Source organism: Psittacula echo (assembly GCF_963264785.1).
Source record: "Psittacula echo genome assembly, chromosome: 9".
NCBI classification, from domain to species: Eukaryota; Metazoa; Chordata; class Aves; order Psittaciformes; family Psittacidae; genus Psittacula; species Psittacula echo.
This window is the reverse complement of record NC_137745.1, coordinates 8,990,910-9,007,801: the sequence shown is the minus strand read 5'-3', so window position 1 is coordinate 9,007,801 and position 16,892 is coordinate 8,990,910. Positions and strand designations below refer to the sequence as shown.

At 45.9% G+C, this 16,892-nt stretch overlaps 1 protein-coding gene across 1 annotated transcript in view; it reads left to right on the top strand.

Moving 5' to 3' along the window:
- Nucleotides 1-16,892, top strand: part of FRMD4B (FERM domain containing 4B) — a gene marked incomplete at its 5' end in the record, with an annotated part of 61,003 nt that overhangs the window by 37,505 nt on the left and 6,606 nt on the right. The window contains 8 exons of the mRNA XM_080625541.1: nt 7,779-7,855; nt 8,610-8,748; nt 9,255-9,396; nt 10,172-10,305; nt 10,395-10,514; nt 11,736-11,964; nt 15,162-15,218; nt 16,515-16,662. Coding sequence (XP_080481667.1) covers nt 7,779-7,855; nt 8,610-8,748; nt 9,255-9,396; nt 10,172-10,305; nt 10,395-10,514; nt 11,736-11,964; nt 15,162-15,218; nt 16,515-16,662 — 1,046 coding nt within the window. The remainder of the gene's footprint in view (nt 1-7,778; nt 7,856-8,609; nt 8,749-9,254; nt 9,397-10,171; nt 10,306-10,394; nt 10,515-11,735; nt 11,965-15,161; nt 15,219-16,514; nt 16,663-16,892) is intronic.

Here is a 16,892-nt window from a genome sequence, read left to right as displayed (position 1 = left end):
TCTGGGTGTGCAAACCTCTCTGATACTGGCTGCAGTGTGAAAGCTGCTGAGGTTCAGGTGGGAGGCTTTGAACAGGAATTGGTGCCTGTGCTTCAGCTGAGTTCACACCAGGGGGGTGTATTCTGCTCCCTGTGTATTTTCTGTAGTGCTAATGGCTACATTTGCTTAATGTGTTCATCACAGGCATTTGGTAAGAGCCAAGTCCATTTTCAGAATAAGATTTAAAACATAATAATAATAAAAAATATATATATAATTAACTGCACTCATTAGTGCAGTGTCAGCTAAATCCCAACAAATAAAACCATCCTCCACAAAGAGTGAAATCCTGCGGCTTTATCCAAGTAGGTCTTTAGGCAAAGAGACCTAAATATGAGCCTTGGAGCACAGTGGTTATCCCAAGATTTTGTTATTGGATCAACACTGTTGTGTGAAGTCCAAGGCTGAGAACTCTTCACAGGAAACAACTTGTAAAACAGACCTGGATGAAGCAATCTCCAGATTGGTATCGCCCAGCCTTGCCAATGCTTGCGCATGTACTGTCAGTCATCCATGAGGGGAATGAGTCTTGTTGAAGGGCACACTGTGTTAACTCAGGGCTGGACCAGGAGAACCTGCCATGGCTGTCTGTCCATGCAAAGCTGACTGCGGAGGTCTGAGTCTGGCTATTAGTATTTTGCTGGTTGACCCAAGATGGTTTGGAGGAGTAAGTCACTCCTGAAAGCTTGTATTCTCTGGAAGTGGTTTCTAGCAAAGCAAGCCCTTGGCGTACTCCTCACCTGAGACTTTGAGCTGATGGGCACCAAGGGAAGCATTGTGCTCCACCTCTGGAATAGACTGGAAATGAAGAATTATTTTTTGTGTCATTTACGAAAATTCTCTTTTTCTAAGTAGATAAAAGCAGTGACTCTGCACTGGCTGGAGGTTACACTGAGCACAGTTGATTATAATCCTCACAGGGCATAAGAAAGACTGGGTTTGGCAAGCCATGTTCAGCTTTCAGCTGGGATTAACCCTGCAGTCCTGCTGCTTTGCAAACATTCTCCCTTCAGGTGCAGTTAACACCAAGAGATGCCTTCTGCTTGGAGAAATGCCTCCTGCTTGCTATGGGGTGGTATGCCAAGATCCTGTCCCCAGTCTCCTCTGAATCAATTAGGAAAAGCATAAAACAGGTCCCAGGACTTCATTTGTCATTTCAAAACAGAATGGATCTCCCTTGTATCTCTATCCCTACCCTTCTCACGGGTGAGATAAACAATGCGTTGTCTTGTTTATGGAGCATGTATTAGGGTATGAATTGAGTTTATTCTGCATTCAGCCAACATGCGGTGATCCTCTGAGGGATGGGAATTTGAGAAGGCAGCTTGCTGGCTTTTGGACTTGTTCTCCCACTTCATTGTGTTTCTATGGGCAACTCTGTGGAAATAAATGAGTTATTATATCTGAAGAGAAGGACTTATCTTGCTATGGTGTTGTTTCAGATTTACAAAGAGTTCAATTTTGCTGCTGGTTGTCTTGAATACATTATGTTCTCAGAAGTGTTTTTGTTAGAGTACACTAGTTTTGAAACGGGTAATATTTATCATAGAATGTTTTGGGTTGGAACAGACCTTAAAGGTCATCTATTTCCAGCCCCCTGCCACAGGCAGGGACACCTCACACTACACCAGGTTGCTCCAAGCCCTGTCCAACCTGGCCTTCAACACTGCCAGGGATGGGGCAGCCACAGCTTCTCTGGGCACCCTGTGCCAGCGCCTCAGCACCCTCACAGGGAAGAGCTTCTGCCTAGTATCTTATCTAAATCTACCTCTTTCAGTTTAAAGTCATTCTTCCTTGCCTATCCCTGCATGCCTTTGTAAAAGCTTTCTTGCTGGCCCCCTTGAGGTACTGAAAAGCTGCTCTAAGGTCTCCCCAGAGCCTTCTCTGAACAAGCTGAACAAGCCCAGCTCTCTCAGCCTGTCTTCATAGGAGAGGAACACTTCCAGGTGCTTCCTGGACAAAAGGGGGCTCTGAGGAGAGCAACCATCCAGGTTATTCCTTATCCACCAAGTGGTTCATCTATTAAATTGATGTCTCTCCAGTATCGGGACAAGGATGTCATACAGGACAGTGTCTAATGCTTTGCATTAGTTCAGGTAGATGGCATCAGTTGCTTTTGCCTTACCCACCAACACTGTAACCCCGTTGTAAAAGGCCACTATGTTTGTCAGGCACAATTTGCCCTTAGTGAAGCCCTGTTGGCTGTCACCAGTCACCTCCTTATTTTCAGTGTGCCTTAGTATACTTTCAGGGAGAATCTGCTCCATGCTCTTGCCAGGCACCAATGTGAGACTGACCGGTCTGTAGTTTGCTGAGTCTCATTTACTTTCCCTTTTTAAAAATGAGGGTTTTGTTTCCCCTTTTCCTGTCAGTGGGAAACTGGACTGCCACGACTTCTCAAATATGATGGATAGTGGCTTAGCCACTTTCTTTCCTTGGAACTGTGGATGCATCTCATCCCATAGACCTTCAGGTTCCATACCCCAGGTAACCAGGTCTCCCGTTTCCTTATGGAGATAGCCCACATTTTCTCTAGTCTTCCTTTTATCAGCAAGGTACATATAGCAGCTTTTCCTGTTGCCCTTGATGTCCTTGGCCAGATTTAATTCCGTCAGGAGTTTAGCTTTCCTAACCTGATCCCTGGCTGCTCAGACAATTTCTGTGTATTCTTCCCAGGCAATACATCCATGTTTCCACCCTTGGTAGGCTTCCTTTTTGTGTCTGAATTTGTCCAGGCCCTCCTTGTTCATCCACACCAGCCTCCTAGTATGTTTGCCTGACTTCCTGTTTGTGGGGATACAACACTCCTAAGCTTGGAGGAGGTATTATGACATTTTCCTTTGAATTCTGCATATACTAAGAGCTGATGCTGAAAGTTTTCCCTTGGAGAATATTTGCTTAATGTAAATTTGCTGTCCTGCTTTGCTGAATGGTTCAGAACAGAACAGCATTTGTACAGGCTTCTTAGCAGGTGGATCTCATTAGGCAGAGATTTCTTTTACAGTGTTTATTTCTCACCAAGTGAAAGGCATTGATTTAGATGTAAGATACTAAGCTTGCATAATTACCTAAAATAAACACAGAGCTGTTAGGAACCGCTCTAAAATTCAGTTCCTTCCAGATATGTGGAAAGTTGAGTGTCATCTGCCTCGAAACATGCATGTTTTGAGGCAGTTTGGTGCTGAAAGGTCTCTCATTAATGCCAATGCTAGTGAGAACCAGGCATAATCAATTAGGAAAAAATGTGATTGAAGAGTTTGCTTTAGAGGACTGGCTTAATATGCAAGAGATGAAGGATGCCTCTGGGTAAGCTCTGCGAGTTTATGCTGGCGCAGGTAGGAGCTGTCTGCCTCCTTCTCTCAGAAGTTGCTGCAGGTGGGGCCGTTTGGCTCTTCTGCCATCTCCAGTGCTTCCCTCCATTGTCAGGCACAGTGATTTAAAAAATAAGAAAAATAATAAAAATTAATACTAATAATGATAATAATATAATAGTATTTCAGTTGACAGTAGCGTGCCAGACTGCAAACTGTAGCGGAGGGGCTGAAAGAGCCCTTCTTCCAGTGTTGCCGCCAGGGTGGTAATTTCCTTCATTGGGGTGGGGTGCATTCCTGTGGGCAGGAATCTTTTATGTTTCCTTGGTCTGAATTGCCAGATTTGTCTGGAGATGGCTGTTCCCAGCCTGTTCCTGGGGTGCTGGTTGGCAAACCTCCTTATAGGCACTGCACGTACCACGAGGTGCTTTGAATGTGCTTCCCGAGGAAAAGGCTGTGAATGCTGCAGCATGGTTTGTGCTTCCACACCAGTCTTACCCAGTGGGTGGAAATGCAGAGATCTGGATAATTTAGCTCTTGGGTCAGAGTTTGCCATCAGCCTTGGAAACATCCCAGGTACAACCCTGGCACATGTGGTGCCCGGGGCTGGTACTACAGCCAGCTCCTGCCTTCAGTACTGATGGGGCCATTTTCCTGCTGTCAGGCCCAGACAAACTTGCCTTTTATTCAAAACTGGATGTGAGATCAGCCAGGTAAAAACCCAGCTGCTCCTTTTATTAAGGTGTCTTACTACTTAAGCTGTCTGTGTCTGCTTTGTGTCTCGTTAGACTACAATTACGGCTCTTTTTATATGGGAAGGAGGGTTAGGAGGGCGATACCTTTTTTCTCAGTGTTCTGTAGTATCTTGGGGAGGATCACAGTTGAAATAGAGGAAGCTTAGAACTCCATGAGGTGTGATCAGAGAGTTTTGCATCTCCTCTGCCTTGTCCAAAATGACAGAAATCAAACCCTGACCAGGCCAAACTCTGCCTGTAGAGTCAGATACGAAGCCCTAGCTATGCTCAGTGGGAGTCTTTGGGAGCCTTTAAAGATCCGGCAATCTAAATGGATGGGAAGGCTATTAAGAAAACATTCATTAGCTCAGGTGGACCTAATCATCTGGTTAAAGAGAATGTACATTGCAAAACTTCCACAAAAACATTGCAATTATTCCTAATTGTTCTTCCAGCCTCAAAAACCACCTTCAGACTTTATTTTTTTTACAGCTCTTTTGTCTTTTTAATATGCCTGTAGTTTAGGTAAGATTAAAATGACGAATGATTTAGAAACATGTCTTAAGGAGTATTTGAGGGGTTAAGGAGTATTTGAAGGAAGCAGGAAAACTCTAGTGCAGTGACAGCCTTTTGACTGCAATTTAAAAGAATTTTATTGGAGGGAGTTTATAGGATTTCATTTGGCTTATTCTGCTTTATTCTTTATTACTCTCTTTCTTTTGCCTGTGTTTGTAGAGGCCTTCTTTTCTTTTTGTCTTCATAAATCCAGGCATGTTAGGCCGAAACTCATTAATACATTAATTCAGCATTATTTTGAAGTGCAGTTACATAAATACTACTAGTCCGTTGGCCTTTTGTTTTAAGGATCCAACTGCAGGAGGGTTTGTTAGAGGAGATGATTGCTAAGGAATTGTTCTGAAGTGGGGTAGCTTAAGGATGGGGCACTTTTGAAGTCCATAAGAACAGAATGTGCCCTCTGTGTAGAATTTCAAACACTACTTCCCCGTCTCTCCTGCCTCAGAGCATCACGGAGGGGAGCTGGAGTTATCGCTGTCCCATATGTCTTTGTGTTGAACGTACCTGGTTGCAAATGCTTGGGGTGCCTGTCAGCTCCTTCTTGGCCAGGGATGAATTTCACAGGGTGGGGAGGAAATGGGGCAAAGCTCTGCCCACATCCTGAGGCAATTCCATGCAGGTTTTTCTTACAGATGCAAAGGGGATTAGTTTTTCCTTCTCAGCATTGAGGATGATCAGGGATGCGTCTCACTGGGGGCTGGTGTGGGGTTTGCACAGGCAGCTCCTCATGGCAGGAGTGCTGGTGTATCCCTCAGCCCGGGCAGGAGGCTGCTTAAGGTGGTGGGGCAGCTGTGTTTTCTTAAGTGCCAGATGTGACCCTCTTCACCCCACTGCCCTTAAGACAGGTGACCTCTTCTCCCCGAGGCCCTCGGGAATGCCAAGCGCATCCGGAGGGGAAAACCCCAGAGGAAGTGATACAGGGGATGGGGGGGAGTCATCACCCACAACCCGATAAGAGGCAGCGAGGCAGTTCCTTTTCCAGAGGTCGTGTTTGAAACACGCCCATCGCTTTTACGAGCGTGGGAGCGGGAACACGCACGATGCTTCTGGTCGAACCTGTTGCCTCTCGGCATGAGTCAACGCAGGCAGGGTGCGGACTCGGGGGCTAACCACCCTCTGCAGCCCCCTCGCCATGCCGGCTCCCACCTCAGCACCCCGCAAGTCCTCAAGGTGTGCTGAAGGGGTGCAGCCCCTCGGTACAACCCCTCGTGTTCTCCCCTCCGTTGGGTTTTCCCTTTATCCCGAGGAAAGGGCGGGTCGGGAGGCGCCGCCGCCGGGAGAGGCGGTGATGTCAGGCGTGTGTCAGCAGTGGGAGGTGAAGCCGGAGCGGCACCGACACGGCCGTGTCCGCCGGCCGGCAGGGATGGCGCGGCGGCCGGCTCCTGCTCTGCGCTGCTCTGCTCACGTCGGCCTTGATGCTTCCCAAAGGGGCTGGTGATGTGGGGAGGTGAGTGCGGGGATGGGCTGTGCGGGGAGGATGAGCTGATGGGGTCCTGTTGGGGGTCCCTGTGTGCTGGAGCACCCACGGGTGCCATTGCTCAGTGTCCTGACAGACAGTGAGCTGCTTGCTTTGTGGTTTACTTTAAAAAATCTATTTAAAGTTTTTTATTTTATATTTATTTATTGAAAAGTTTAATGCCAAGTTGCAGAGAGTTCTGCTTCTGAAAGCAGTGTGACTGAGCAGGGTGCCTTTGATACAAAAGTAAATGTACTTAAGCAGCAGAGTCCATGATCTTCTAGAAGATGACTTATTAGTTGAAGTAAATGTCATTTCCCGTTGCTGCATTTCTCATTTAGCAGGATCTCATGATAAATGGTAGTACTAGAAAGGAAAGCTTTAACTAAACACTGGGAAAGGTCACTGGAAGAGCCAGGTTTCCCCGCAAACTCACACACTGGGTTATGTTTAATCTACAGCCTGTATTAATTATTTCAAATGCAGCACAGTGTCATAGGTACTGTTTTACACAACTTGAAGCTCTTCCATAATCGGAGCACGACATGTCGGGTTTTGGTGGAGGGAATGTCTCCTGTCCTGGGATTTGTGGTGTGGTGGCTGCACCGCCTGAAGGCTCGGGTGCCTTGATGCATCAGTGATGTTGCAAGCTGAGCTCTCCCTCTTCACGCTGGCCCTGCCTGCCCAGCCTGGGTGGAAGTACCTCAGGTACCTCCGTGTGGGCTGTGGCTCTGGAGAGCAGCCAGCTGTGAACTACAGCGTGTGCTGCTGCACTTGTACACCCTGTCATCTTGAGGTGACATCCTTGGGGACACCCAAACGGGTCTCGGTGTGCACCCGTGTACCCTGCTACTGCTGGAGAGGGGGCAGGAGATGCTGCTGCTGCAGAAACCTGCACCAAGGGGCCGGGAGCAGCTCTGCCAAAGCCATGCTGATGGATGCTGATGGATCAGAGCCCCTGATGGATGGTTCCGAGAGGGTGGCTAATGCCGGTGCACACAGGGAGCAGATTCCTACGCAATCCTGATCCCACGGGTGCAGCTGCCAAGCCCTGGTTGACTTTGATCTCTTCTCCCAGCTGGCACTTTGCGGGAAATCTGCGTTTCCTTACAGAAGTACGCGTTGGGGGTGGCTTCCTCCCGTAGCTGCTCTGTCTCTGTACGTGTTGTACCCCTGCTCCAACGTGTCATGCTAAATTTCTCACCCAGTGTCTTCACAAGAGAAAGGTTTTGGTTATCCCCGAGTTGTTGCTGTTCCCTGGGGATGTTGTGACTGAAGGAAGAGATAGGTGTGTATGCAATTACTTTGTATAGAGATTTTTGCATTTGGTTGGAGAGAAGAGGACTTTAGGTGTCATCCCAAGATCTCTGTGAACTCCTAGCAGTGAAGTTAAGTGTGCTATTGATGGAAACGTGTCATGGGCAAAATCCTCAGTCTGCAGTGCATTGTCTGTAAGAGTGTGAAATTACTCAAGGGGCATCCTATATATTTATGTATATGTGCTTATTTTAACGGATGTTAGGCATGTTGTTGTTGCTGAGTCCATGCCATAGATGAAGATACGTGGGAATTGTAATTGGCTGGAATTGCATATTCTTGGGGGGAGAAGATTGATGATTCTTGTAGTGACAGCATTCTGCATCTCTTTCCCAATTCTCCTAGCTTTTTCAATGGAAACAGCTGGAAAACCTCTATTTCCGTGAGAAGAAATTTGCTGTGGAAGTACACGATCCCCGCAGGTAAGGCTGGAGGAAGCAGAGGGAGCAGTGGGATGAGGCTTTACCCAAACTGGGGATTCATCATCTCATGTTAGCGGATGAGCTGGGAGGTGCCTCTGAAATCCAACGCGGACCTGAGTTTACTCTGGACTTTGCGGCGCTGAGCCTGGTCCTGCGCTTGGCAGGGCAGACTGGGGCTGGATCTGGGCTGTGATGATGGGCAGGCAGGTAGTGCTTGCATGGAAGGTCACAGTCATAGTGAGCAACCTGGAGTGACTGCTGATGTGTTGCAGCTCTGGGTGTTCGCTCAGCTTGCCTGTGATGTCCACTGAGGGAGTTGTTGGAGCAGAGGGAGGGCTATTTGTCATTGCTCACTTTACAACACCCTTCCCTGAGAGGCTGCTGTCATGTGCCTGTGCAGCAGGAGACCTGGGAGGACAGCACCCAGGACGGAGACACAACTTTCGTGCTCACCTTCTCCTCTCCACTTTGATAGCACGGCTCCCTCCTCTGAGCATGAGCCTTCGGAGCCCCACAGGAGCACTGCTGGTTAGAGTGGGAGCTCACCCACAGGCTGCTTTCCTGTGTCTTCCCCACAAGGTCCTTCCCAAGAAGAAAGAGCCTTTGAGGCAGCACTGGGTGGTGTTTGAGAAAGAAATCTGAGTTTTCACACCTCTAAAATAAAGGCTGAGCCTTGCCTGGTTATAACAGAGGCACTTGGGACTTTAAACCTCAAAGACCTGTCTTGAAATTGCATTTCTTTTCACCCTCTCAGAATTTCAGTGTCAAGAAGGACCTTTGGTCAGAGCGGACTGGTAGTGCAGACCTGGTATGCAAACACGTCTCTGATCAAGTCCATCTGGGTGATGGCAATCAGTCAACACCAGTTTTACTTGGACAGAAAGCAAAGCAAAGTAAGTTGCAAGGTATTTTGCTGTGGCATAAGTCTCAACACCTTTCCTGTATATCCTCTGGTGTGTGTTTTTCCACGGATGAACTACTTTCCAGAGAAAAACTACACTTTTTTTGTCGGCTTTTTGAGCAGACTATTAGAGACACTATTGTCATTTGATCCATTTTAGCCTGCCTGCAATTAAGGGCTATGGAAGTGTAATCACAGAAGAGGGAATTCCCACATCTCAGTGCTTAATCTGCTTTTATTTTTGTCTCTGTCTTGAGTTCAGTTTGAACACAGTGCAAACAGCAAAGAGATTTTGAGCTGGGAGATGGTTCAGGCTTTGGGGTCAGAGAGGGAGAGGAATGCCAGTGCAGCCCTGTGCACCACAACCTCCCTGCATGATGCTATTGCTTTAGCCCTTAATTTTGTGGCAGATGAGGTGTGAAACGTCATCTTCATGTTCTGAGGGTCATTAGAGGTAACTTGATGAGGGTGGATTTTTTTGTTCCCAAACTCCTGCAGGCAAAAATTCCTTCAGCCAGAAGTTTGGATGACATTGCCATGGATCTGACAGACATGGGAACACCAAAAGTTTCAAAGCTAGTGACTTTGGAGGCAAAGAACCAGCTTATTATGGCCAGCAATGGCAGTTTGATCTCATCAGGTAAATACTTCATGTAAATGCGGGGTAGTGAAGTACAGCGGGGATTGGGTATGTAAAAAGGGAAAATAAGGCTAGCTGACTATAAATACAGTGACATATGTGAAGGCATGTATTATTTATCTATCTGGAAGAGTGGCAGCAGTGTTATAATCTGCTGTTTCTCCCCTGTAACTAAATAAAAGGAAATAAAAATATGCTGGCTGGATAAGCACCCATATACTCTTGGTCCATGAATAATTTGGTACCATTTACCAGTCAGTCAGTCCCTGAATGAGTGATCGAAGTCTGAGGGGAAATTTGCCCTAAGCTTCCTCAGAAATGAGCAGAGAAGATAAATGCTTCCAAATAAAGCTCAGCTCTGGAATGGACTTTAGATGTGTCCCTTGACTGTGGAGGAGTGAAAGAGGGGGAAGGTAAAAACCTGGCTGCTGCATGTAGGTGCCTCCATGTGAAGCCCAAGTGTCTATCTCGATACCAAAATCAAAGCTAAAATACCAAGTATATTGTAGATACCACCCCTAATGCAATGATTTGTATTTTGGGTGGTGGGTTTTCAGTGTATACGTGGGACTTCCCATGCAAGCTTATATACTGGGGGTTTGGAAGAGTGCAGATGTCCTAAAAGCCTGCTTGCTGGATCACACAGGAGCTGGACATAGTGCTTTGAATAATGCGTTGTTTTGCTGGGCTGCTCTGGGGAGATCTCAGCTTACTTGATCAGAAAAAAAAAGGCTTTTACCTGCAAATCCTCTGATAGAGAGCATATGTTTTTCAGGCTCTCAGGATTCAGAGGTCAGTGAGGAACAAAAGAAGGAGAAAATCACAGAACTAAAGAAGAAAGAGAAACTCCTTCAGGAAGAGCTGCTTCAGAAGGTTGAGGAGCTGAAGAAAATCTGCCTGCGAGAGGCGGTGAGACCTGTACCTTACATTGGGTCCAGGGTGGGTGAGAGCCCTTCTCTCCCTCTGGATCTTCATGTGGAGCCTTTTCTGTTCCCTAGGAACTGACAGGCAAGATGCCCAAGGAGTATCCTCTGAGCGCTGGAGAGGAACCTCCCCAGGTCAGGAGACGTGTTGGCACGGCGTTCAAGCTGGATGACAACCTGCTCCCGAGTGAAGAGGTGAGCGCTGCAGTTTGTTTTCTCAGCAGAGGTGGGGTGGCCAGACCGGTGGCCAAAGCTACTTGTAAATAATCCAGCTCTTCCCTGATTGTTTAAGAGGAGGCAGCTGCTTGCATAGGCTGGGAAATGTAGATGGGTACTACCCTTATTTCAGCTATGCTGCCTTTGAAATGACCAGGAAATTGGCTGGTTTAAAAGGCCTTAACATCCCCTGACCAGAACCCCTGATTTGGCCACGCTGCTTGAATTTTAATGGCCATTTTGCTGGTAAGTAGAGAAGAGCAGGTGTGTAACACCATTTGGCAACCTATAGCTAGGAGCTGTTCTTGAGCATTGATTTGTGTCGCGATGAGATTGCACTTGAACCCAGAATGCTGCAGGGGTGTGCACTTGCAAAATCATCTGTTCTGAGCATAGTTGTGTGACAGGTGACAGGAGGAGGAGATTTATCTCTGGCTTAATGCAAGTTCCACCTAAATAAAAACTCTATATTGCTCAAGAAGCTCATACGAACTTTGCTGGCAGAGACTGACTCAGGAGATATGGTAATTCAGATATTTGCAGTTTCTAGACACATACCATTACCCCTATTCCTCGTGAGATTTGTTAACAAGCTGTATCGTGCAAGTAGTAAGTAGCTGTTGTGGACTTTGCATCTGTCTTTCACCAAAAACTCGCTGCCCTGGCTCACAGGACTGGTGTAATCCATGGCTGCAGCAAACAGATTTTATGTAAACTGCTTAAATGCTATTGAAACAAAATCCTCCTGACCAGATTTAATAATGTATTGCTTAGAACTTTTACAGTGCCTTTTATTTGAGCTTCTCAGAGTTGTTTACAAACAATGAATTAAAGCCTCCAACTCCCTGTTACATCGGTATGGTGATACCAATTCCTGTTTTTCCAGCAGAGAGAGATTTTGAACAGACATTTTCAGGCTTGGACTCAAAGCAGGAGGTTTAGCTGTCAAAACCTGAATTTAGGTGGCTATGTCACCCAGGCTTGAGAAACATTGGACTTTTCTCAAAGAGATCTCATAATCTTACACTAAAGGTCTAAATATTTGGCATGCTGAGATTGCCTTGTGTATAAACTGGTATTGTTGTGCTTTGTGCTCAAGATTTCACTTCATTACCACAAAAGCAGATCTTCTGTTCAGTAAACTTTGTTGGTAGCTTCTGCCCAGAGTGCAAGCAAGTAACTCATCTCATGAATTTGCAGGACCCCGCTTTACAGGACTTGGAGAGCAATTTCATCATACAGCAAAAGCTGGTGGAAGCTGCAAAGAAACTTGCCAGTGAGCCGGACCTCTGCAAGAATGTGAAGAAGAAAAGAAAGCAGGAGTACGCTGAGGCTGTAAAAAAGCTGCAAGAGATAGAAAATTCCATAAACGAATACAGAATCAAGTGTGGCAAAAAACCAACCCAGAAATCAGCTCTTACTCTACCAGGTAAACAAGAGAATTCCCCATGTTCTGATGAAAACAGGGTTAAAAAAACAGTAGTTGGCTCATTTACAAGTTCTTTTACATCTTCTCTATATGGTTTTTATCTTCTGCAAGGCAGTTAAGTAAGAAAAAAAGAGAAGCAATTACTGCATCTGATATGCTAAGTGCATTGCTTATAGGCTAAGGGCAGGATAAGCTGCAGTTCTAGGAACAAGCGCAGACACGTTCCAGTACCGGTATGGGCTGAGGTGCTGTACATAGAAGGTTCTGGCAAGAGCATCTCAGCTGAAACTGGTGTGGTGTCTGAATTCAGTGTGTTGAGTGCAGTTGTATGTCTAAGCTGCCATGTGCATGATCTCTCTCCTTTCCTTTCTGCAGTGCTTCACTTCTAGCAAAAATAGACCATGTGAGTTTTTTCTATAGGGTTGAGGAAATAAAGATTAAAAGACTTTGTTTCTCGATTAAAAATCACTGATTTCCAGGAAGAGAGAAATGCAGTACAAGAGTTTATGAATGCAAATAGTGGCAAACAGAATTTTGACTAAATGTATTTGCCAGTGATGAGCACAGTGAAAGCAGGTACCTTTGGCCCCTTCATTCTGAAAGTGTGATTTCCCCTAAGGGAGGTGAGATTCTTGCTACTTCATAGGATAAAAGCATAGAAAACTTGCTAGCATCTCAAACTTGAAGGAGTTTGGAGGTAGTAAAATCTCATAGGTATTGCAGGCTCCTCTAGTTTCTGTAGGGATTAACAGGTTTAGGACATGTTTTACTCTCTCTGTGGAGAATGTATGCGGGTAATTGTTAATGTTTAATTGATTTCTCCTTTCCCCCCCTCCTGCCTTTGTCCCAGAGGAAATGTTGGTTTGTGAGGTTAGTGGGGTTTTTCCTGAGAATTACTAAGTAGGAAAGAAAATGCCAGATTTTTCTGCTGTTTATATTGAATACCCTCTTACTGGCCCTTGAGATGAGACCTCTTGCCAACTTGTATTTTCCCTGGAGGAGACCCTTCTACTGTGCACTGCCAGGTTTATGTTGGAGAAACCTTTGCTGTGTCCCATTCCCACTGAGAGCTTGGTTTGGATTCTTACCCAGCAAAAACCGCAGCAGCACTGGGCTATCTGTCATCACAAAGTGCTTATTCTGAAAGGTTAATGATCGCTATTTAATGTGGCCCAGCTAGTTCCTGATTGACAGAGATGAGGGAAAACATCTGGTTTTCACAGTCTCTTGCTCACCAATCTGGATACTAATTGTGGGAGATCCTGTATTACCTGGAACATGTGATGTGTAGTAAAAACCAGGAAGCTATTGAAGGCAGCATCCAGTCAGTCACTTGTTTGTTGCAGGCAGTTTTTTGTCCTGTTGTGCAAACAAGAAACTTGGGAGTTGGTCCTTATACGTTTAGCCCATCATTTCGCAACATTTGGAACATGACATCCTTGTTTGCTGTCTGAGAAGGGAAACATAGACAGAATTGAATAGACTCCCTGTCTTGGAAGGTCTCCCTGCAGGTAGAGACTGCAACACAGCAAATACTTAGCTAGCATAAGTTAGCTGCATTCCCTTCCAGTTCCTGACTCTTGCAGTGAAGTATGTATTTGTTTACCTAAAGCAGAACTCTGCTTTAATAATTGATTTTAGGTGTAAAGTTTTCACCATTGCTGACGGTACTCTCGGGCTCAGAGTTTCAGAAGGCTGAGCAGTGATGAGTCACTTGCATCTGTAAATCTGGGGAGTGACTCGTTGGAAATAACATGTTAAATAGTAACATTGATTTATTGAATCAAACCACAGCCATTCTCATCCCAGCCACCAAGCAGTGGGAAGTGAAGGACATCCTGGACTGTCTCCTGCTTGCCATGTTCCACTCTCTTTTACCTCCTCTGTAGTCCAGAGGTGTAAAATTGCCCTTTTGCGGGTAATTGCTCAGATTTGGGATTTGAATTCAGACCTGCCCCATATGTCAGCACTGCAGACCCCACGTGAATCCACCAGTGTAGAGTTAGGCTGTTGGACTTTTTTAACCTCCTTGCAGTGGGCCCAGTTCCATATTTCATCACCACATGGTCAAATTCATGTGAATAAACTCCCCTGAAGTTTTTTTCCCAGTGTCAGATTGCAGGCAGAGCTGCAGCCCATCCTCGGTGGTCTGACAAGTCCCCTCAGGGCAGGGGCCAGCCCTGATGTTTTGCTGCTGTTGAAAAGCTGCTTTATTTACCACATTCTTGTAACCAGACCTTTCCTCTCAGCAAAGCGTGACAGCAAGAGAGTAACATACATTGCATGTGCTCTGATGGAGGAAGCAAGTGTCGTACACAAAGTGGCTGCTACTGTCTTATTTCTGGCTTCCTTCCCCTCATGCATAGAGGTCCATGTCAACTTTTACCCCCACAGTGCTGTGTCTTGCCAGAAACAGCCTAGGAACAGATTTTTTTCTTTGGGTTAAGTATCTCTAGCCCTGCGTTTTATCATCTGCCTAATTTGGCTGCTGCTCTGTTCTAAACCTGAGCAAGGACAGCCTGTTTCTGAGCAAGTGGTAGTGTGTGGTGCGAAGGTGAGAGGCCAGGCTGGTGCAGTAAAGCTTTATGAATAAATGAGTGTAAAAGAAACAGAAGAAATGTGTAATGTCCGTAAAACAGTTACTGCAATCTGTGTTGCTGGAATTTGCAATAACTTGATAGAAATCAGTGGGATTATTCTGGTTGGGTATTAATTCAGTTGAAACAGACTTGGTATGCTGATGAAACACTCGGAAGTGAATGCCAGATTTCGGAAGGCATTTCATACCTACCTGGTGGGATTTCAGGTGTACCTAGAGGAGGTTAGGTGCTAGCAGCCAAGATATCTACATGTTTGTGTAGGCTCCTGACTGCTAATGAAGCACAGAAACACCCTGTGAGATCTGTTGGAAATTGGGTGGAAAACACCTTTGTAATCTTGGCCCAATTTCTGCTGCAGCTGAAAAAGAAAGATCTCCTTTGATAATTACATAGGCAGCTTGCTGAGCTGCAGTGAACACAGCTGAGTCGTGATATACTGCAAAGCAGGACTGTCTTCAGGCTGTTAAGAGCTAAAGCATAGAGATTGCAGCATTATTAATAGCATCTGGCTCTGAAGCTGTAGAAAATGGACTCTATGGGGTACTTGGAAATTGATGTCAGGTCTCCTATGCTTAAAATGCTTGTTTTCATTCACAGATGATATAATTCCATCTGAGAGCAGCTCCCTGTCCGATACCACCACCTATGATGATGGTATGATGCTTATCCTTTTCTGCCTGTGTTCAGAGACATTCCTTTGACTTCATGTCCTTTAGTATGCTGTTTTGGTGGCTTTCAATGACAAAATACTTCATAGCAAAGGAAACGAGAGCTTAACCAGGAACGTCTTTCCTCATAATGGATTAGTTATTGAAAGTTTCTGCTCAGTGAGCTGATTGGAGTCATCTCTAGAGAAGGCGGTTGCTTTTTAATGTGACGAGCCTGCAAGCTGAGGCCACTGTGTACGTCAGACACTTCATCCCTAGGACCTGGCCAGAGGTGGATGAGCATCGGGGAGGATTTGCTCAGCCCTTCTGTCCTCACAGCTACTATAAAACCTAACAAAAACCAGAACAGTCACTGGTATTAACGATCTGTTTACGTTTGTTACCTGGTGAGCTTGCATCTTGCATGGGTATAGTGTTTGCTCAGCTTACTCATTTCACACACACACCCAGAGACACACACATTCACGCCCTGTTCCACTAGGTGGAAAGGACTTGGCTTGCCTCTCCCTTAAACTGGATAATGATCATTTGGGGACAAGCATTATCTAAATTATTACTCACTTTTTAGTTAGGGCCTGATTCCGATCTCAGTTTGTCCCAGTTTTAGTCTTGTACAACCCATCTGGTGCTTTAAAAATGGAGTTACAGCTGATTCCTGCTTGTCAAGTAGAAGTAGAGCCGGGGCTCTGGCTTGTGAACGGGTTCTCTGTGATGCTCGTGCTGCATTTATATGTATTAGTTGGAGTTTCCTGTTGGCTCTGATGGGACCTGAATTATGCCATAAGCAAAGTGGGAACAAGGATCAGACTAGCATCTTTCCAATTGCCTTCAGCCAAATGTGTCTGTCAGTTCTTTGCTCATTCAGTCGCCTTTGAAGTTAGTCCCTTTCAGGTTGTATTTCAAAACTAACTCTTCAAATGTCATTTTCACGTAAAGAGCTGGAAGGTGAGGGAGAGGAACTGGCCTTTGCAGAGGCTGAGTTTGCCTGCTCGGCTCTGGGAAGGATTTCAAGGCTCCAAACAGGTGTTTTCCCAAGGAGATTCCATATGTGATCTGGCACAGCTCCAAACTCCATAGGAGTCAGTGGTGCTGAGATTTGTTTGAGCCTCCAGAGTGGCCTGTCCATGTGGAGGAGAGCTCAGTGCAAGCAGGAGAGCCTTTCTAAAGTCACTACTTCTCTTGTCTCTGTAGTGCAAAGTGTTTCTGCTTAGGGGCCACAGGTTTGCATATAGGGCAAAATATCAAGGATTTTGCTAACAGAATACATACTCTTTTCCAACAGTCAGCGAATCGCTTCCTGTGGCAGCACAGAGACCCAGCTCGGCACAGCTTTCTCCAAGGCTTCCTCCACCAAAGTCCCTCGGGGTGGAGAGAATTCATCTCAGAAAGTCATCCATAAACGAGCAGCTCTTGGAAACCAGACACTCCAGGTAGGGCAGATCTCAGGGCTGCCGTGCTCTCTGCCTTGCTGGCATCAGCTCTGTCTTACTGCTGGTACTGTGGGCACTCCAGTGGAGCTTCCACAGTCCTCTGTGATTACAGGATTTGGTGATGGGAGCTACATTTCCTGTTTAGTAACTAAAGTGTGTATAAGTAGTTGTCATGGTCTCTGAAAGGGTAGGGTAGCATAATCTTTGCGAAGAGATTTGAGGTGAGAAAT